We start from the raw sequence: 21550 nt of genomic DNA, 5'->3' as shown, positions 1-21550 counted from the left end.
AACTTAATTTTTATACGCGAGCAACGTTATTCCAACTCTCAACACAAGCTTTTAAGCTTTAAGTTCTCATCTCCCCTTTTTCTGTTCGCAGCTTTTCATGCAAGATCTGTGGGGAGGTGAGACACCTATCGGTGACGACTTGCTAGCTCAATTGCTTGAGGACGAGGATCAACCATCGTTACTGATACCGGAAATTCCCTTTTCTCGCGCCACTTCAAACACTCCATCGACCCTCCTAAAAAATATGGGTCGAGCAAAAACTAAAGGCCAGAAAAAGAAACCTTCCAATCCTTCAAACCAGCCTGCTCCTCGGGCTGAAATTCCCTCGACCAGTGGTCGAGAAAGAAATATCCCCGACCCTAGCATCCAAACCCATGCTCAACTTCGAAACGCCATTCAACCAGATGTTGAATGGTATGTCGCTCCTTCTAGCCGAGTAGCAGTTAGGATGATTGTGAATTATATTAAAAAATACGGACTTCCTAGGGTAACCCTAGTCCAACCCACCAAAGATCAATGGGCGAATTTTCCTGGAGGCGCTTTCAACGCCTGGTCGAGATATCACATTGAGGCAGGAGCTATCCTGCCTCTTCATCCTTTCTTCCAAGGAGTGGCCAACTATTTCGGGGTCGCTCCTTTTCAAATAACCCCTAATGGATATAGAATGCTTTCGGCACTCTATATCCTTTATAGCCATAAGAAATGACCTGTCCCCACACCACACGAGGTCAACTATCTGTTCGACCTAAAATCCAACCCCAATAAGGAAAACACGAGGTTCTTCCACTTCTGTCACCAGGAAACGTCCCATACTTTCATGAGTGACACAACTTTTATTTCCAATGTGGGGAGGTACCACCTTGAGTACTTCCTGACTAGGGACATGGTTGCCAAAAATCTGGCCTTCACCCAAGGAGGTAATACTTTAACACCTTTAGTTGTTTATTTTTCTTTAATTTTTTCCTGCACTTTCCTTAGATTTTTAGCGCCTTTCAGGCCCATGGTTGCGACCAGACCCTACTCCAGACATGGAGATCCGATCAGCCCTCTTGGCCAGTATGACTGACATGGAGAAAAGCATCAAGCATCTGGTCACAGAGGCTAACCTTAGGCTGGTCGGGCTTTTGGCACCTCACTAGGATGTGAGGGAGTCAACAGCGGGAAGTGCCACTGGCAAGGAGATTCTCGAGCAGCACCCAGACGTGTCACAACTTCAAAGGAGGAGGACGACTCGAGTGAAAATCAGGGAACCCTCCAGCATCCCGTGAGCTGCCGCTCCCCCCGCCCCACTAGGAAAGGGAAAAAGGAAAGCCACCGAACCTCCCACTCCTATCGACGGATCTTCAGACGAGAACGGTACTGATCTCTCGGTCTTAGATAGTTTGCCAATTCCCTGTCACTTATTTGACGGGGATGGCAACTTTAAGTATACTCCAAACTTAAGTTCAGATTTCTTCCAGGCACTAAGTAGTTCAGTAAGTAATGTAGCGACCAGTAGTTGTAGCACGGGTACTTTACCTATAATCTCCTTACTTTCATTTTTAGTTCAGTATATATATCTTGTCTCAGTGCTTGCGTTGTTTCTTTTTGTGCAGACATGTCATATGAAGACGTGTTCGAACATTACAAGGTTGTCGCTGCTTCTTCAGGCAGGAAGAAGGACAGCAAGAGAACTCGGGGGGAGAGCAGTAAAACTGCCTCAAAGAAGGCTCGAACTGAGGACCCTCCAACCACTGTTCCTTCGAAGGAGAACACACCACCTCCATCGCCACTCGAGAAGTCGGCCTCAACGCCTCCGGTCGACCAGCATTCCAGTCCTCCAACACCTGTCAACCAGCTCCCTACTCCTCAGGACCCTACCAGCCAAACACAGCACACTCAACCTAAAGGCTCCCTGTCCAGCTCCGTGGTCAGTTCAGACAGGGAGAGGATATACAAGCTCTCCAAACACAAACGTAGTCAAGAGGCCATTGACGACACCATCTCCCTGGAGACCGACCAAATACTCAACCGAGGGCTGAATGAGATAGTTAGCGTAAGTTACTTCCTGATGTTGAATAATTTGCTTTTGATTTTTTGCCATCGCCTTACTCTTTTCATCTGATTGTAGAGATTGATGACCATGACTGCTGGCTGGCGCCGTGCGGGTGCAATGGTGTTCAAGACCAAAATTTTTGACACCAGGCTTGCTGAGGCTAAGAAAGCGCTTGAAGGGAAAAATGCTGACCTGCTCGAGAAGAACAATGAGATAACCAAGCAGAACGATGAGTTGCTTGAGAAAAATGCAGAGCTGTTTAAGCAGAATGAGGAATTTCTCGAGCAAAAAGCCACTCTGACCGAGGAGCTGCTGGAGAGTCGGGACGCCTTGAAGAAATCCAATGAAGACAAAGAAAAATTCAAGAAAAACGCCAAACTCAACTACCAACAATCCAAACAGCTCGAGCTTGATTTGATTGTGAGCAGGCAGGAGACGGAGGAGCTGGAAAAGCGCATGAAGGAGCTTGAGGAACTTGAAGCCAAGAACTTGGAGAAGTACAAGGAAGCAACCCATCTTTGCTTCTACGATTTTTGAAAGCACAATCAGAAGGCTAACTTCAGCTACCTATCAGATCGCCTGAGGTGGACTCTAATGTCTCAGTGTGCCACTCGCCTGGAGGAAGAAGAGAGGGCTAAAGTTCCTGCTTCCCCAGAGATCTCCCTGGCAACAGGGATAGATGGTGCAGATAATGAAGCTGGCACAGCTATGAACAGGGATAGTCTTTTTCCTTTCTATCTTTTACCCTTTTGACTACACGACCTATGGGTCATGATGTAAAGACACTTTAATTTTCTGGTTAAAATTTTATTGTTGCATGGGCAGCTTTTACTTTTAATTGAACAATTACATCCGAGCAGTAACTGCTCGCGGTGTAAAAGGTTTCCTTAAGATATTACAATATTTGCATTTTATTATAACATCTGTTCGCATGACCAAACTTAGCATAGTACTTTGGATTGATTTAACAAAATACAAAATTTTGAAAAATACTCTAAGTACCTCAGCATGCTTTCACTTATTTTGCTCATGTGTTTACATATCTTTCGATATGCTTTGCTTACTAGATGCCTTATATGCCCCCCAAGTGATTGAGGAGCTTTAGGTCCTTAGTCACTTGCCTTGACCAAAACCTGTTCAAACATTACTGCTCGGAGCAAAATAATTAAAATGATAATATAGCAAAATAACACACGTAATGAGCAAATACTTGTAATAAATACAATAATTGGCAAGAATGACTGGCTGCGCACAGTCCCTTATATTTCTCGTAATAAATGGAAAAAACGTGTATGTACGAGTGATCAATAAGATCTTACACTTATAAGCGATTAGTCACATAAAATGACCAACCCTTTTTCATAACTTGTAAAAAGTAAAATTAATACAAGCCAATTCTTTAAGAAGAATTTCTTATTGATAGTACTTGAGCAGGTGTTCTCCATTCCAATAGAGAGGAATGAGATCTCCATTTAAGCGAGCAAGTTTGTAGGGGCCTGGATGGAGGACTTCTTCAATCTGGTACGATCCTTCCCAATTAGGTCCGAGTACTCCAGCAGCCTGGTCGCGGGCATTTAGGAAAACCCTTCAAAGTACTACATCTCCGACATTGAATTTTCTTTCACGTACTTTAGAGTTGAAATACCGGGCGACTTTTTGCTGGTACGCAGCTACTTGGAGTTGGGCTTGTTCACGTTTCTCATCGATCAAGTCCAGGGATTCTATCAATAATTGGCTGTTAGAGCCTTGATCGTACGTTATTCTGTGATGTGAGGGTGGATCTAACTCAACAGGAAACATAGCCTCATATCCATAAGCCAAAGAGAATAGAGTATGACCTGTTGATGTTCGATGAGAAGTTTTGTACAACCAAAGGACTTCAGGCAATTGCTCTGGCCATGCACCCTTAGCTTCTTCCAGTCTTTTCTTCAGGGTATCCTTTAGCGTTTTATTGACTGCTTCGACTTGTCCATTTTCTTGGGGATGAGCGACTGAAGAAAAGCTCTTGATAATCCCATACTGTTCACAAAAGTTCGTGAATAAATCATTATCAAACTGTGTGTCGTTATCTGAAACGATTTTCCTTGGCAATCCATAGCGACAAACGATGTTTTTGACCACAAAATCCATCACTTTCTTGGTCGTTATGGTTGCGAGTGGCTCGACTTCGACCCATTTAGTGAAATAATCGATGACAACCACAACATACTTGACGCCGCCCTTTCCTGTGGGTAAAGATCTGATTAAGTATATACCCCACACTACAAATGGCCACGGACTTTGCATCTGTTTCAGTTCATTAGGGGCTGCTCGCGGGATTTTTGAGAATCTCTGGCATTTGTCACAACTCTATACAAATTCCATCGAGTCTACATTCATTGTTGGCCAGAAATACCCTAGCCTCAGGATCTTTTTTGACAAGATTTTCCCCCCGGCGTGGCCCCCGCAAAAGCCTTCGTGTACATCTTTCATCAATTCTTTGGCCTACTCTTTCGAAACACATCTGAGGAGTGGCATTGAGTATCCCCTTCGATACAAGATTCCATCGACTAGGATATACCTAGCAGTCTATCGCTGAAGGGTCCTAGCTTTGTTTCTGTCCATTGGTAACACGCCTTGCGTCAGATACTCTATGTATGGTGCCATCCATGTATCCACCACCTGGATAACCATAGTGGTCTACTCTGCTTGGATGCTTGGCACAGATAGTCGTTCAACTGGCACTATGTTCAGAGTATTAGCATCTTTTGCACTTGCTAGCTTAGCCAAAGCATCAGTATTTGAATTATGGTCGCGAGGTACCTGCTGAAGGGTGTACTTGTCAAACTATGCTAATAGATCCTTTGTTTTGTTTAAATAGGCAACCATCTTTAAACCTCGGGCTTGGTACTCTCCCATGACTTGATTTACCACCAGCTGAGAGTCACTGTAGATGTCAAGTATCTTTATATTCATGTCCCTGGCTAATCGTAACCCAGCGAGCAATGCTTCATACTCAGCCTCATTGTTGGAAGTAGTGAAGTCGAACCTGATTGCACAGTGAAATCGATGCCCTTCGGGCATAATCAGGATCACCCCTGCCCCTGCATGATGCTCATTGGAAGAGCCGTCTGTTAATAACTTCCATTAGGGAGGTTGGATTTGAGACTCAGGCTCTTCAGGCTCTTGGGTCTGCTTGCTATCTGTAAGTTCAGTGAACTCTGCAATGAAGTCAGCCAGGGCTTACCCTTTTATCGCTGCTCACGGTAAGTAAGATATATCGAACTGCCTAAGTTCGACTACCCATTTCAAAAATCTCCCCGCAGCCTCTGGCTTTTGCAGAACTTGCCGTAGAGGTCGGTCAGTCAAAACTGTTATTGGGTGAGCTTGAAAGTAAGGTCGCAGCTTCCTAGAGGCCGAAATTAAGCAATAGGCTAACTTTTCAATAGGTGAGTATCGTTGCTCCACTCCAATTAGCCTTTTGCTTACATAATAGATGGCCTTCTGTACACTTTCTTCTTCTCTTACTAAAACAACACTAGCAGCATACTCTGTAATCGCCAAGTAGACAAACAAAGTTTCTTCATCGACCGACTTTGATAGAACGGGTGGTTGCGCCATATGAGTCTTCAATGCTTGGAATGCCTGCTCGCACTCCTACGTCCACTCAAATTTTTGGTTGCCTCTAAGTAGATTAAAAAATGGAATGCACTTGTCCGTTGATTTTGAAATAAATCTACTGAGAGCAGCAATTCTTCCGGTCAAACTTTGAACATCCTTAATCTTTGCTGGCGATTTCATATCGATCATGGCTTTGATCTTCTCAGGATTGGCTTCAATTCCTCTCGAGTTAACTATAAATCCCAAGAACTTCCCTCATCCTACTCCGAAGGAGCATTTGAGGGGATTCAGCTTCATCTGATATTTGTTCAATATGTTGAAGCACTCCTACAAATCCTCTATATGCCTTCTGCCTTCTTCGACTTAACCAGCATGTCGTCGATGTATACATCTGTACGCCCTGGTTTTCCCACGGGCTGATTAGCAAGCCGAGCTTCTAACTAATCGTAGTTATCTCATGAACTCCCCTGAAACCGGAGCTTCTATCATTAGCTCGAGGAAGCCCAAAGGACTCGCCTCCATTGTCCAAGATTGGAGCAGGCCCTCTAAAGGCCGAAGGTCAAGTCCAGCATGCAGCTCGCGGTACGAGCTGAACATGGAAGCTATGACCCCTTGAGAAGTAAACACACGCAAGGTAAACGTGCATATATCAGGCATCACGTGTCTGATATCCCTCTGACTTCTCGGACACGCAGCAGGAACGTGCGTGTTCAGACACCCACGGTGGGGTTGGGCCGTGCGGCCCATTACTTCCTTACCTATTGATTTGACCATACTTATGTGTCAGGTTTAGGAATTAATCATGAATGTCACAGAATTGATACGACAAGTAAGAAGGTCACGGGATAACCTCCCTACCAACTTCCAGGTGCTTTCTCCTATAAATATGGAGACCCTGGGAGTTGATAGGGGTTGGAAAAATAATCCCTTGTAAGAGATACTTTGTAACCAAATACTCAGTATAGATCAATAATATTGACTAGTGGAGTAGAAGGATTTTAACCTTCGAACCACTTAAAAACCGTGTCTTGAGTCACCCCTTTCGTCCCCTAAGATCATACATCTATTTCGGTTCACATTTAGCACTAATCATTTTCTCTCATTCTCTTAATTACCTGTTGGCGAAGAACCGCGTCAACAGTTTGGTGCTTTCATTGAGAGCAAGTTCGATTAGTGCTGCTGCAAACATCCAACTATGGTGACTACACGGTCCAGGCATGGCAATGAGACAGAACAACATGATGGGCAGGAGGCTCATCATACTACCATCCCTGATGAACAAATGCCTGAAGTCCAGCAGTGGCCAGGAAAACAGCCGGCGAGCCAAGATGATACCGGTAGTTCGGCGCCTCGGCCACCTAATCCGAACCCATGCTATTATACTGCGGTGGAGATGGAGAACGCTCAACTGAGGAGCCAGTTAGCAACGGCCAGCCAGCAAATCAAGGATATCCTGGCCCGACTACCCCCTCTCACAACCGACGCTAACGTTGGAGAGAAGCAAGGTGAGGCTCCTAAGTCTCGCCGGGGTAACCGGTCCAGATATAGCCGGTCGGATAGACTTCCAGCAGCCAACTCCACCCCTTCATCACACCATCGAGAGGTAGACTTCGGGGAAGTGCCTAGGACCAGACAACAACAATACAGCCGTTCGGTTAGGACATCAACTCCTAGCTCTCAGCCATCCTCGAGGACGCCCAGAGGAGCTCGAGGAAATTCCCGAAGAAGATCTGGGGAGGGCTCGCGACGACAACCCGTCCCCAACAACCATCCTATGTCTCATCCAGATCGCCCGGCGCAGGACCAGCAGGCTGGCAGGGCCGAAAGGCCCCCACCAAACTTGATCCGTCCAGACGGAACTAGGATTGCCTCTCCAGTCAGGCATTCTCCATCTCCGATCAGATATCCGTTTCCTCCTCATCCAGTCCGGGACGTCCCAGCCTATGGGAGTAGTAGGAGAAACCCACCGTCTGCTGGACCTTCCCGGCGTAGCAGGGCGCCAGGGGAAAACTCAGGTCGTCACCACCGAAGGCGGACTCCAAGCCTATCCAACAGAAGCCACTGGACCGGCAGTCGCCAGAGTGATCTCTCTGGGGGAGACCTGCGTCAGCGGTTAAGTTCAGCGCAAATTCACCAGAGAACCCAGGGAGGTGACCTGCGAGAATTCCTCAACTCTCACAGAGAAGACCGAGCTGGAAGTGGTGGCCAGGCTCGTTCAGGGGGGGTCCTGTCCGAAATACGCAACGGAGGGAATGTCCCAAATAACCTATCTCAAGATAGGAGGGGCAATAACCCACCAAATGTGTATAATGGATCCGGAGCTGTTGAACAGCCCCGGAATAACCAAGGACATCAGGACCAAACCCTCGAGCGCCTGACCCAGATGGAGGAGCTGATGAGGAAACTTGTATCAGAAAAAGAAAAAAGACGAATATGATTCAGGGGACGAGATGGAACTCTTCGCCCCCAACATAGCAGCGACGGCATACCCGTCTGGCTTCCGTATGCCTCACCTGTCAAAGTTCAACGGGGACGGAGACCCCTCGGACCATTTAGGGATGTTCAACACCCGAATGATGGCCCATAACATTGGCCCGGAGCTGAGATGCTTGATCTTCCCCTCCACGCTGACTGGACCCGCCAGATAGTGGTTCAAGCAAAGTAAAAGACAGTCAATCAGCTCCTGGAAGGTCTTCTCAGCGGACTTCAAAAGGGCATTCCGAGCCTCTCAGGCCGCCCGTGTTCAGGCCGACTCCCTGGCCAACGTGAGACAGCAGCCCGGTGAGACTCTGAAGGCCTACCTGAGCAGATTCGCAAACGTCGCCGCTCGAGCTAGAGACGCGGATGATAGCTCTAAGCTCATGGCCATGAAAACCGGAATCCTTGTCGGAGGAGACCTATGGAAGGATATACAGAGGAAGGGAGTCAGCTTGGTCAACGAATTCCTTAACAGGGCCCAAGAGTGGATAAACTTGGAAGAAACTGAGGCCTCAGTTGCGGGAACCAGCCAGGTTCCCGATCAGCCTGCGGGGATAGGGGCGGAGGTTGCAGCAACGACCCCGAACGTCGCACAGAGCAACCAGCCCGGTGGAGGCAAGAGAAAGGGCAATGGCGAAAACAGTCAGCACGGCCAAAAGAAAAATAAGTCCGTAGATAAGTTTAAGCCCGTCTTCACGACATATACCGAGCTCACTCAGTCCAGAGAGAGTATCTTCTTGGCCAACTCTACTCGGGTCCCCTGGAAGAGGCCGGAGCCATTGAAGCACCACAAGGGAAAGAGAGACACTTCCAAATTTTGTCGTTTTCATAACTATGTGGGCCACAATACCGATGATTGTAGGCATTTAAGAGATGAGATCGAGACTCTCATCCAAGCCGGTCCCTTGGCGCAATACTCGCATAACCGAGTCCCAGCGAGTCAACCTACTCCAGAGGTCCCAGCCAGTCAGCTCGGGTCCCGGGTAGATCAGGATGTCCCTCCTCCCGTGGTCGGAGGAGAGATATCCACCATATCGGGAGGTCCACACATGGCTGGCACAAACAGAGGCGCCCAGAAGAGATACGTGAATGAACTAAAGGCTCATAACGGAGTGGAGTTCATCCCGGAGCAGCGTCAGTCAAAACAGCAGCGATTGGAAAGACAACCGATCATTTTCACGGAGGAAGATGCAGGCCATGTCCAGTTCCCTCACAATGATCCCTTGGTTGTAGCAGTCCAGCTCGCCAACCAGAGAGTGAGAAGGGTGCTAATAGACAACGGGAGTTCGGTGAACCTTTTATTCCGATCCACTTTAGAGAAGATGGGTCTGACTGTCGCCGATCTAAAGGCAACCTCCATGATGCTGTATGGTTTCTCGGGAGAAGGATCAGCAGCGATAGGAACGATCGAGCTGGTGATCACCCTAGGAGAAGAATCTCGAACAGTATCCAAACTACTCGAATTCGTGGTCATAGACTGCTCCGCTGCTTACAACGCCATTTTGGGCCGACCCACGCTCATAGCTTTCGAGGCCATCACTTCCATCCGACACCTCGCCATGAAGTTCCCCACCTCGACGAGAATCTGCACAATCCAGGGCGATTAGCTCGCTGCCAGGGAGTGCTACAGCATTTCCATGAAGGGAAAATCTAAACCCGGGCAGCTGGCTATGGCCGTTCTGAGTGAAGAGGAATCCCAGGAACCCTTGGCAGCTCCTGAGATTGAAAAACCTCAAAACGCCAAAGGGAAAAATTTCACCTTGGGTGAGGACACTGACCCCCGGGTAGGCGAAGACAGATCTGAGCTCCAGGCTATTGAGGAGCTCGAGGAGGTGAACCTTGATCCACAAAATCCATCACGGATGGTCAAGCTTGGGAAGAACCTCTGTAGCAAGAGGAAGACGGAGCTGATTGCGTTTCTGCGGGCTAACTTAGATGTATTTGCCTGGTCCCACGAGGACATGGTGGGAATTAGCCCGAGTGTCATTATGCATACGCTCCATCTGGACAAGAGCGTTCCTGCCAAGTCTCAGATGCAAAGACGTTTAGGAACAACCCGAGCTGAAGCCCTAGAAGAAGAAGTGACCCGACTCAAAAAATGTGGCTTTATCCGTGAAGCCAAGTTTCCAATTTGGGTCGCCAACCCCGTGCTAGTTCCAAAGCCCAACGGAAAGTGACGAACTTGCATTGACTTCTCTGACCTGAATAAAGCCTGCCCCAAGGATTGTTTTCCATTACCAAGGATCGATCAGCTGGTGGATGCCACGGCGGGGCACGAGCTCATGTCCTTTATGGACGCGTACTCAGGCTACAATCAGATCGCGATGAATCTGGCGGACCAAGAACACACCAGCTTCATGACCCCGACTAATGTCTATTGCTACAAGGTCATGCCTTTCAGTCTGAAGAACGCTGGAGCTACCTACCAATGATTTACTTGTAAGGCCTGAAAGGCCACTTCTTATGTATTAATGAAAATCAACTTTTTATGCTTATTTGCAAGTGTAATATAAAGTAACCACGAAAGACCCTTTCCCAGTTACTTGGGGGGCACATGGTACCTGGATATAACCAGGTCTCCTTAATGACTTAGATGTTGATTCTTATCGATTGACCGTGGTTTTCTCAAAAACGCGGGATATTGATAAGGGTTAACACTAACTAAGTCCTATCCTGGTTTTAACCGGGTCATAAAAACTTAGAAGTTGATTTAAATCTATTGATCGTTGTTCTTATTAAAGAGCTCGAGATATGGATAAAAGTTAACACGAACTGAGTTTTTCAAATTAAGTTCATGGTTTTAACCGGGTCATAAAACTTAGAAGTTGATTTAAATCTACTGATTGTTGTTCTTATTAAAGAACTCGAGATATGGATAAAAATTAACACGAACTAAGTTTTTCAATAAATTATAACCGAAATGCTTAAAAGCATAAAAGAGCATAAATTAAAAATGTTAAAGCAAATTGTCTCGAGGTGAAAACACCTCATGCGAAGGTTACAAAAAAAAAATATATACTTAAAAATGTTCAAGGGCCACAGGAAAAGAACGCCCTAAGCTTTGCCAGATGGCCCCTTGGAGGTCGCTGTCTCACCCTGCTCCGCCGCGCCAGAGGCTTCCCCAGTCTCCGAAGGCGGTGCCTCTTTCTCAAGGCGAGCTTGGAATTTAACCAGCAAGTGCGCCCAAAGGCTCGGTTCCATGAACGAGAAGTCCGCCTCCGGATTGTAAGCCCAGCAATGATAGAACAGATCCTGCATGGACTGCTCCGAAGTGTTTCGTTCGACCTCTAGGGTGACCTGGGCGGTCTGGAGCTCAGTCTTCGCAGCCTCAAGATCCGCCCGCGAGGTGGCAAGGGAGGTTTCGAGCTCCTGGACCTTCGAGAGGGCTTTCTCTAACTCGGCCTTCACGGTCGCCAAGGCATCTTCAGTCGCCTTAGTCTCCCGAAGGGAGACCTGGTGCTCGGTCCTCATATCCTCGAGCTGAGTTTTGGTTCTGATGATGCTCTGGTGTAGGGCGACAACGCTCTGCAAAGACAAAGAGACAATTGCCTTAGGAACAAGCAGAGCAAAGAATAAAAATAAAAAAACAACACAAGTCTAGGTTGGCTTACTGTCATGGCCATGCCCATTGAAGATTCCAGCACGTCCACTGGGCTCATGGTCTCGATGGCCCGGAGCTCCTTCTCGGTGAACTTGTATGTATGGCTGACGGCGTAGTTCGCCGACTCATACACCGTCCCCCGGAAGGCCTCTGGGATCTTCTCCAGGTCCTGAGGGTTGACTGGGATACGCACATCGGAGACCGCCATGACCGGAGTCCCGATCTCCGTTCCTCCGTCCTGAATGGCGGCTGGAGCTCGCGGAGGTGGGGGAGGCATTTGGCCTGCTCCTGCGGCAGGAAGAATTGCTCCCGTGTCCTGGGCAGCCGGGGTTTTCTCTTTCTCCTTTGCCAGAGACTTGGTGGAGGTCCCAGCGGTGCTCCTGGACCCCCGGAGCCTTTTTAGTCTTGGTCCGGCCGAGGGGTTTCCCCCGAAGACCGCGCCTCGCAAGCTATCCTCGGGCTGAGACATTTCTTCTGTCAAAACAAAAACATGGTTAGTACAAGTTAGCAACCATACAGACAAGGATAAAGGGTTAAATATAAAAAGTGTGTGAATACTAAGGGAGCCCTACCCCCCGAGCTGGAAGAACCTAAGACGATTATTTCCCGAACTGTCGCAAGTTCTAGGTCCGGTTCTGACTCAGGGCTAGATTCTTCTACATATTGCCTAAGCCCTGGAGCATAGATACCCCTCTAGAGTGATGGCCATGTGCGTAGGTTGGTCCCATACTCCTCGAATAGGATCGACCTAAAGGCTAGGGTGTTATCTACTACTATGGTACCCCTAGGTCGGCTCTCTTGGTGATCCAGCACGAGTCAGTCGACACAATGGAGCAGGAGTGTGTTCAGGTCCGGATCGCTTCAGTGACGATGGACGAGCTGCCTAGGATTGAACCTAGCCAGCCGGGGGTCTGCAGTGGCCCTATCTAGACTCCTAAACAAGTGAGGGTTACCTTGGCCAGAAGGACCCGCGGCTGCTCCGGATTGGATCCTCTCCTCGCCCATCCTTTGGGCGACCTCCAAGGTCCTCTTCCTGCTCCTCACGAGCGGAACTTCGTCACCCTCGTCCTCCTCATCTTCATCCCCCGCGACCTCCTCCACGATGATAGGTCTAGTGTCCCGAGCTGGAGGCGGCCCCCGGGGCCTCTTTAGGTTCAGGGTCTGATTTGGAAAAATAAACTTGCAGAACACCATTGTCTCGTCCGTCATGAGCGCGCGATAATCCTTCTCACTGGGGGGCAAGCCCGCCAGCGTGTCATATTGGCCCCCGAGGGTCACAGACTTCTCTGTCCTCGCGAAGATGGCTGCAAGATTAGTTTGAGTCAGAATGGAGTACGGGAGGAGCTAAAATAACACTTAAGAGGCGAGCTAAGGACGGAAGAGACTTACGAGGACGATTGAAATAGTGGTGCTCACAGTTCCGGAAACCAGTTGACATGAAGAACTGGTCCTTAAAGTCATTAGGGTGGCTGGGCAGCTCGATGACCACCGCCGTATTGGGAAACCAGGTTAAATAGTAGAACCCGTCACCTCGCCCCCGCTGGTCCGGGCTGGCTTTGAGGCAAAAAAGTATAAAATGTCTGCAGGAGTGGGGACCTCCCACTCGTGCTTTTGGAACAAGTACCTCAACCCTGCCAGCAGACGGTAGGAATTGGGGGGGAGCTGAAATGGGGCCAACCCCACATAATTAAGGAAATCAGCAAAGTACTGATCCAATGGAAGGAAGGCCCCTGCCTTAAAGTGTTCACCGCTCCAGGCCGCGAACGACTCGTCGAGCGGCGAACAGCTCCGCTCGCCCTCCGCAGCAGGTCGGGCCACCACAGACGCTTTCCCCAGGGCGATATTGTGGGAAAGGAAGATTTTGTTAATCTTCGCCTGGTCGGTTATCTTCGAGACAATCCTTTCCGCCTCAAAGAAGGCATCAGGGGTCACCTCGACCTCCTTCTCCACTATCGGCCCGAAGCGGGGGATCGGGGAGCTGGGCATCACCGCCTTCCCTTTGTCCTGCTGGGAGGCCGAGCTGCTGACGTTCTTCTGTGGGAGATTTCTCTTTGGAGCCATCTGGTCGCCTAACGAACAAAAGAAAACATTTCAGAAAGAGGCGACCCAAGCACGAGGAAAAATCAATTATTATTTGCACGAGCTGAGGTAAGCCCAGCCCGTGGAGAGTGGGACCACGCGGTTCGATGAACACGCGCTTGTGCTCCCAACCAATCCCTAATTACTCGGGATTCGTGTGTCAGGAGGGTCAGGATGGAATTTGCCTTGGGGGGAAAGGTTCAGTAGGCAGGAAATTGCAAAACCGCTTATGAGGCGTGTTTCCTAAGCTACCCGGTTTTGCACCCAAAATTCCCAAAACTCCTACCCAGAAATTTTCCCCAGAAAAAGCATCCTGAAACCCTTGCTCTAAAGCAATTTTCTACAACAAATATGCTAAGACCTAAAAAAGGCTGTCACCCTCCATATCCACAAAACTCAGCAAACCCTTGCATGCAACTACAGTAAAAAAATTTACCTAAGCTACAGTAACATATTTTCAAAACATAGAGGGTCAGGAAACTTACACTGTATGGCTGGGAGGTAGACGAAGGTGTTGCGTTGGTAAGAGCTTCGTCGGTGTAATGGCTTCCAAAGCTTCGGAGAAGTCTGTGCGCCTAAGCTTCTTGAACGCTGAAAGTAGCAGTAACGGGATCAAGGGTTTTGTTCTTCTGGAGATATAGATTGAAGAAGAAGAGGAGCTTGAAGCTTGAAAAATTTCGAATAAAAGGGTGGCCCATGTGTAGGGTGGCCACCCCTTTTTATATGCGTAAAGGATCACGTATAGAGGGCCGTTGGATGGCCCTGATGGGGGATCCAAGGCCCTCAACTCGAAATACGAAACGACGGCTGGGCATGGGCTAGACCATTAAATGCGATTCTCGTAAGACGTACCGTCGCCACCCACGATGTTCCACGTATCAGATGCCTGCATAAAAGGTGGAATGCGAAGAGTTCATGGGGAAGTCCAAAAGCCCCTACTGTGCTCTTATATACGACGTGGTCTACCACGAGCAGGAGCTTAGGGGGCAGATGTACGCCCTGGTTTTCCCACGGGCTGATTAGCAAGCCGAGCTTCTAACTAATCGTAGATATCTCATGAACTCCCCTGAAACCGGAGCTTCTGTCATTACCTCGAGGAAGCCCAAAGGGCTCGCCTCCATTGTCCAAGACTGGAGCAGGCCCTCTGAAGGCCGAAGGTCAAGTCCAGCATGCAGCTCGCGGTACGAGCTGAACATGGAAGCTATGACCCCTTGAGAAGTAAACACACGCAAGGTAAACGTGCATATATCAGGCATCACGTGTCTGATATCCCCCTGACTTCTCGAACACGCAGCAGGAACGTGCGTGTTCAGACACCCACGGTGGGGTTGGGCCGTGCGGCCCATTACTTCCTTACCTATTGATTTGACCATACTTATGTGTCAGGTTTAGGAATTAATCATGAATGTCACAGAATTGATACGACAAGTAAGAAGGTCACGGGATGACCTCCCTACCAACTTCCAGGTGCCTTCTCCTATAAATATGGAGACCCTGGGAGTTGATAGGGGTTGGAAAAATAATCCCTTGTAAGAGATACTTTGTAACCAAATACTCAGTATAGATCAATAATATTGACTAGTGGAGTAGAAGGATTTTAACCTTCGAACCACTTAAAAACCGTGTCTTGAGTCACCCCTTTCGTCCCCTAAGATCATACATCTATTTCGGTTCACATTTAGCACTAATCATTTTCTCTCACCCCTTTCGTCCCCTAAGATCATACTTGTTTTCTGTTGTCTCTAAGTTTTTACCAACTTTCAAAACCCTGGTCGGATTTTCATCATCGAGTTGGACCTCTTCAAGGTCCTCGATGGGTCCTATTTCCTCCTCAAAATCCCCGAAGCAAGGATCCAAGTCTCTATCCTCACTTTGGGCAACGCCCTATTTGGTGACATTATCACCTGACTGGGCCTGAACATCAACTGCCATTTGCAATTATTTTCCGGGAACATCTCTCGACACACCTTTCTTTGCTTTGGTTATCGAGGCATTGTAGCATTCCCTTGCTTCCTGCTGATTTCCCAATACGCATCCTACCCCTGCATCTGTTGGGAATTTCATGGCAAGGTGCCATATTGAAGCGACGGCTCGTAGGTCGACCAGAATTGGTCTCCCAATTACAGCATTGTATGCCGAAGGAAAATCAACTACTATGAAAGTAGCGAGTAATGTCTTGTTAGCAGGTGTAGTACATGATGTAACTGGAAGCCTAATCGACCCAGTTGGGGCGAGCCCTTCGCCGGAAAAACCATAGATGGTTTGGTTGCATGGCTCCAGGTCCTTGACGGACAGCTTCATTCTCTCCAGCGAAGACTTGTATAGGATGTTGACCGAACTTCCTGTGTCGACCAACACCCTCTTCACCATCATGTTGGCAATTTGTACGTCTACGACTAGCCGATCAGAGTGTGGGAATCGTACATGCTGGGCATCATCTTTAGAGAAGGTTATTAATTCCTCCTCTATTCGAGCCTTCTTTGGTGCTCGATCCTCCACACTCATCATCTCGATGTCCTGGTCGTAGCTTAGGGTTCGAGCGTATCGTTCCTTCTGGCGTATCTCGACCAGCTGGTTGGCTTTTGTGGGGTGTACGCGACCCGCGTAGAATTGTCCGTAAAATTCATTTACGAAAATCTCCCAAGATACTATACTAGCAGGATGGAACTTAAAGAACCACTCCTGGGCAGTGTCAAATAGTGTCACGGGGAAGATCCTACAACGGGCTTCTTCCGAAACTTTCTGTATATCCATTTGTATCTCAAACTTGTTAACATGAGATACTGGGTCTCCATACCCATCAAAGTTTGGCAGTGTTGGCATCTTGAATTTACTAGGGGTTTCATCCGTAGCGATCCTTTGTACAAAGGGAGTGCCCCTCCTCCTATCGTACTTTATATGGGATGTTGTTCCCCGACCAACTGTTGTACCGCCTGGTTCAGAGCATCAATCTGAGCCTGGGGGGAGCGTACTCGTCGTGCCTCTCGCGACGGTCGTTAAGTACGTCCCTTAAATCATTGTCCCTGCGTCTCTGCTCGCTAAATCCTAGCCGATCAAAGACGTTCTGCTGCCTGGGTTATCCCTCAGCGTTATGGCTAGATGGCCTATTTTCTCTAGGTGGGGGGCTTCTGCCTCCACCTCTCTCCTCATTTCTCCGACCAGCATTTCCTCTGCCAGAATCGACTTCATTATAGTCATGACCATCTCTAAACTGTGGCTGACTACGGCGTGACCGACTGTTCACGCTATTTCCTCCTTGAACTGGCATTTCTCGAGCGTCAGGGGTAGGCCTGCGCTGGTCGTTGGGTCCCCGTGCATTGTTATGCCGTGGGGGACCCCTGACTGTAGAGCCTGACTCGATGTTCCTTCTGTTGGCAGAAGAACGTTGTCCCCTGCTCGGTAGATTCGGCTCTTCATCCCCTGGGCGTCTAAGGCTGCAGGGCGGTTGCCCGACCCTATTCTGCCTCGGGCGCTGGGGATTTCCTCGACCAACTTGAGAGGGAGGTTGCTGCTTAAGATCCCTAGCTGGGACATCATCCTGAGCCACAGGGGGCTGTTCCGGCCTTAGAGGGCTTGCTGGCTGGAGGGGAGGACTAGGATTAGGAGCCCTCTGAGGCGGCGCACTCGGCGACTGATCTGGCTGAGAGACTAGCATAGCCTGACTCCAAGCCAATTTGATGGCTGCTTCGAGAGCGGCCATGGCATCCCTCTGCCCACGGTCCATGTCCGCCTGTCGCTCACTCAGCTCCTGGCGCTGGCGTTCAATTTCCCTCTGCTGCATCACCATTGTCTCCGCAACATTCTCCCGATTGGCCCTCAGATTAGCCAACTCATCCTGCAACACCCTTTGTGTTGTCCTCAGCATTTCCGATTCTAACTCCTCCTCTTCAAATTCCAAATGTGGTTCATTCTCAGCCACATTTGGGGGAGGAGGTTGGGATGAGGCAGCGCCAGCGGTCTGTCCAGCCTTCTTGGATGTCTTCGCCATTAGATTTTCTTACAGATTTTTATTAATCTCTCAATGAAAGCACCAGAATGTTGACCCTCGATTTGTCCAACGACACGAAGTCAAATATATGACAGAAAATGAGACGACAATTAAGAATTTAATCTAATGGTAAAGAAGAAAACACCAACGATTTATAGTGGTTCGTCCCTAAAGAATGGTAATGACCTACGTCCACTTAGTGATATTATTAATATTGAATCTTAAAGTCGTGATCAAAGAACTAGGGTTCTTGAGTTTCACAAACCTTGGGAGAATTACAATGAAACGATGGATAATCGTACTATAGCTCTTTCTCTCAATATTCAAGAAAAAGATTCAGAGATCAAAAAGTCCCCTCCTTGAGCTATTTCATGCATATATATAGGCTCAAGGGGGGGTTACATGGGCCAATGGGCCTTAACTTTCCTTAATAACTGCTGTTATCCCCATTTCCTGTATGGGCTCGGGACCTTCGTCCGGGCCCACTGTCAGGGGCCATGTAAGCGTGCGGGCCCGGCCCAAGGCCTCCTGGTACGGAGGGCACCCAAAGGGAGGGGGTACGGACCGGGGATGCAGGTCTGGGCCCATTAGAGGGGTCCGGCATGTTCCTCCGGGTCCGTCCTCCGGGATGACAATCCGGGCAACGTACAGAGCGTTCGGATCCCCCGCGGCCTACGCGTCCAGGTCTTGGACCCCGGTACGGTCCAGGCCTATGGTAAACGAAGCAGGACAAAGGTAAATGGACCCGGATCACCTCACCCCCGGTTGGAGGGGTCAAGCGTCCCGGACCCTGAAGCCGCCTCACTCCAAGTGGGCGTTGTCCCCACTTTTCACCTGCAGAAAAGGGCACATCGGGATTGCACGCCGTTGTTTCAGGTCTGCGCTGTCAGGTACTCTGACTGGTCTTGTCTCCTGAATCTGCCTCAAAACTCGAAGTGTCCAGACCAAAAGCACCGTTTTGTCGGGCGAGATATAGCTCCGAGGTCAACCTGTTGGGCCTTAGCTGGTTTGGAATTTACATATTTTGTACCTTTTGTATTGGGCCTCCACTAGAAAGGCCAGGAATATTCCCATCTCTGATGGGCCCGGGTCATACCCGGCCCAGACCCGGTGCTCCCATGAGCCTATAAATATAAGCTACAGAACACCGTAAAAAGAGGTCTCTCCTCACAAAAGAAAATACAGTAACTCTGTCAAAATATCAAGGAAACTCCATTGTAAAAGCTTCTTCGAGCTCTAATAATATAGACTCGTGTACTAAGGCTAGTTAACGCCCCAACCACGTAAAAACCCTGTGTTAATCTTCTGCTTTCATTATAATTTCAGCAAATATTAGTCATTAATAAAGTTGCCGAAAATCTCGGTTAACAACTGCGTATCAAGGTAATAAAGAGGAAATATTCAATGTAATTATTATAGGATTACAATCTTAGAAGGAAATAAACAGAATCATACGACCAGCCTGGTCGTACCTAAAAGTTAGCCTTGATGAAGTAATGTGTAGCTGGTCGGTAACCGAACAGTACCGCCTCATTTGAATTCCGCCACGTGTCATCCATGTGTGAAAAATACCTGCCATGTCATAAGTAACCATTTTTTGGTAAACACAATGATTTGATGAATGCTTCTACACATATTAGAGGTTTTATTGAGCAAGTTGAGAATAATCGATTAAGGCTTCAAGTTGTAATTGATGTTGTCAAATGGCTTGCCTTTCAAGCTTGCACCTTTAGATGACGTGACAAAAATAAAGAATCACTTAACCGTGGAAATTTTCTTGAACTTGTGAATTTATTGGCATCTTACAATGAAAATGTTTTTTTTTCCATATTACATATATCATTCTAAAAGTTTTGTATTATTATTTTTATTTCTTATCTCTTTATATTCTTTCATAAAATAATTTGTTTACTCAAAACTAATGTGTAGGTTGCAAGTGTTGTTTTAGAAAATGCTCCTTCAAATGCGTCATATACATCGCCCGATATTCAAAAGGAGATTCTTTATGTATTCTCTAACAAGGTTAAGAAAGAGATTCGCCAAGAAATTGGAGACTCAAAATTTTGCATCATAGTAGACGAAGCACGTGATGAGTCCAAAAGAGAACAAATGACTCTTGTTTTGAGATTTGTAGATAAAGAAGTGTTCATTCGTGAACGATTTTTTGGTGTTGTTCATGTACGTGACACTATGGCATTGACTTTGAAAGAAGGTATATTTTTTGCTCTTTCTCAACATAATTTAGCTATTTCTAACATACCTGGACAGGGGTACGATGGAGCTAGTAACATGAGAGGTGAATGGAATGGCTTGCAAGCTTTAATTTGTAATGAATGTCCATATGCATATTACATCCATTGTTTAGATCATCACCTCCAACTTGCTTTAGTTGCGGCTTCTCAAGAAGTAACTCCAGTTCATCATTTTTTTCTCTAACTTGGTTTTCATTATCTATATTGCTATTACATCTTGCAAGTGTAATGATGAACTCATGGAGACTCAAGTTGTTGAACTTGCTACTAAGATTGCTAATGATGAAATTGAATCAGGGAGAAAGCTCAATCAAATTGGCACCTTAAAGCAAGCTGGAGATACTCCCTCGGGTCCTCATTTGGATTCTATTTCTAGCTTGCTCAAAATGTTTAATTCAACTTATGTGGTTTTGAGTAAAATTACAAATGAAAGAGTTTCATAGTCTCAACGTGGAGATGCAGACTTCACTTGCAATCAATTATTATCTTTTAAGTTTGTTTTCATATTGCATCTTATGAAAGAAATTTTGGAAATTACTCGTATGCTTTGTGTAGCATTACAATGCCAATCACAAGATATTTTGAATACTATGCATCTTATTTCAAGCACAAAAAGGCTACTTAAGAACTTTCAAGATTCAGGATGTGATGCTTTCTTTATAAAGGTTAAATCATTTTGTGAGCAACATCAAGTTGATATTCCAGATATGAATGCTCAATATGTTGCAAGGCGTGGAAGTTCTCGAAATCAACAAGTTAAGATTAATGTTATGCATTATTATCAAGTTGATATCTTTATTACTACACTTGATTATCAGTTGCAAGAATTAAAATATAGATTCAATGAACATTCAGTAGAGTTGCTTGTTCTTAGCACTGCTTTTGATCATAGAGATAGATTTAAATTGTTCAAGATTGATGATATTTGCAAACTTGCAAAGAAGTTCCATCTTGATGATTTCTCAGAGGAGTTGGTGGTACATCTAAGAATTAAGCTTCAACATTTTGAGCTTGACATTCCAAATCATCCTGAATTGCAAAATTTATCTAGTATTCATGAATTATGCCAAGGCTTGGTGAAAACAGAAAAAGAAATTGTATATCCTCTTATTGACAGGTTACTTAGGCTTGTTCTTACTCTTCTTGTATCAACAACAACTACAGAGCGAGCATTTTCAATCATGAAAATTATCAAGACAAAGCTCAGAAACAAGATGGAAGACAATTTTTTGAGTGATTGCTTAACAGTTTGTATTGAGAAAGAAATTGCTGCAAAATTTAGTAGTGACTCCATTATAGATGATTTTGCATCTATCTATGAAGAATCGTCGAGTACAACTTACTTTTAATAAAAGAAATTGAAGTTTTCAAGTATATATGAATTTAACATAATTATCATTTCTTCTATTATTAAGACCATTATAATGTTATTCGAAAGCTTATAATTTTTTGTTTTCCTTTACTTTCACATTTTATTATATACATGATATACTTGGATCTTCAAGATGAATTATTAT

At 46.8% G+C, this 21550-nt stretch overlaps 1 protein-coding gene across 1 annotated transcript; it reads left to right on the top strand.

Moving 5' to 3' along the window:
- The first annotated feature begins 1597 nt into the window (after positions 1 to 1597).
- Positions 1598 to 21382, top strand: LOC133791421 (uncharacterized). The gene is made up of 6 exons (XM_062229351.1): positions 1598 to 2035; positions 2111 to 2326; positions 19711 to 19959; positions 20050 to 20187; positions 20258 to 20447; positions 20556 to 21382. The coding sequence occupies exons 1-6, from the start codon at positions 1598 to 1600 to the stop codon at positions 21380 to 21382; spliced, it is 2058 nt and encodes a 685-aa protein (XP_062085335.1).
- The last annotated feature ends 168 nt before the right edge of the window (positions 21383 to 21550 follow it).

This window comes from Humulus lupulus, chromosome 7 (assembly GCF_963169125.1).
Source record: "Humulus lupulus chromosome 7, drHumLupu1.1, whole genome shotgun sequence".
Classification (NCBI taxonomy): domain Eukaryota; kingdom Viridiplantae; phylum Streptophyta; class Magnoliopsida; order Rosales; family Cannabaceae; genus Humulus; species Humulus lupulus.
Note: the sequence above shows the minus strand (reverse complement) of the source record. Positions and strands in the feature narration are given on the sequence as shown.

What these genes read in the sequence shown, in the direction of transcription:
- LOC133791421 (XM_062229351.1), top strand. Translation starts at nt 1,598, where the DNA reads ATGTCATATGAAGACGTGTTCGAACATTACAAGGTTGTCGCTGCTTCT. An exon ending in GATTTTTTGGTGTTGTTCAT is followed by an intron (nt 19,960 to 20,049) that starts GTACGTGACACT and finishes ATACCTGGACAG; the next exon opens with GGGTACGATGGAGCTAGTAA. An exon ending in TTCAACTTATGTGGTTTTGA is followed by an intron (nt 20,448 to 20,555) that starts GTAAAATTACAA and finishes ATCTTATGAAAG; the next exon opens with AAATTTTGGAAATTACTCGT.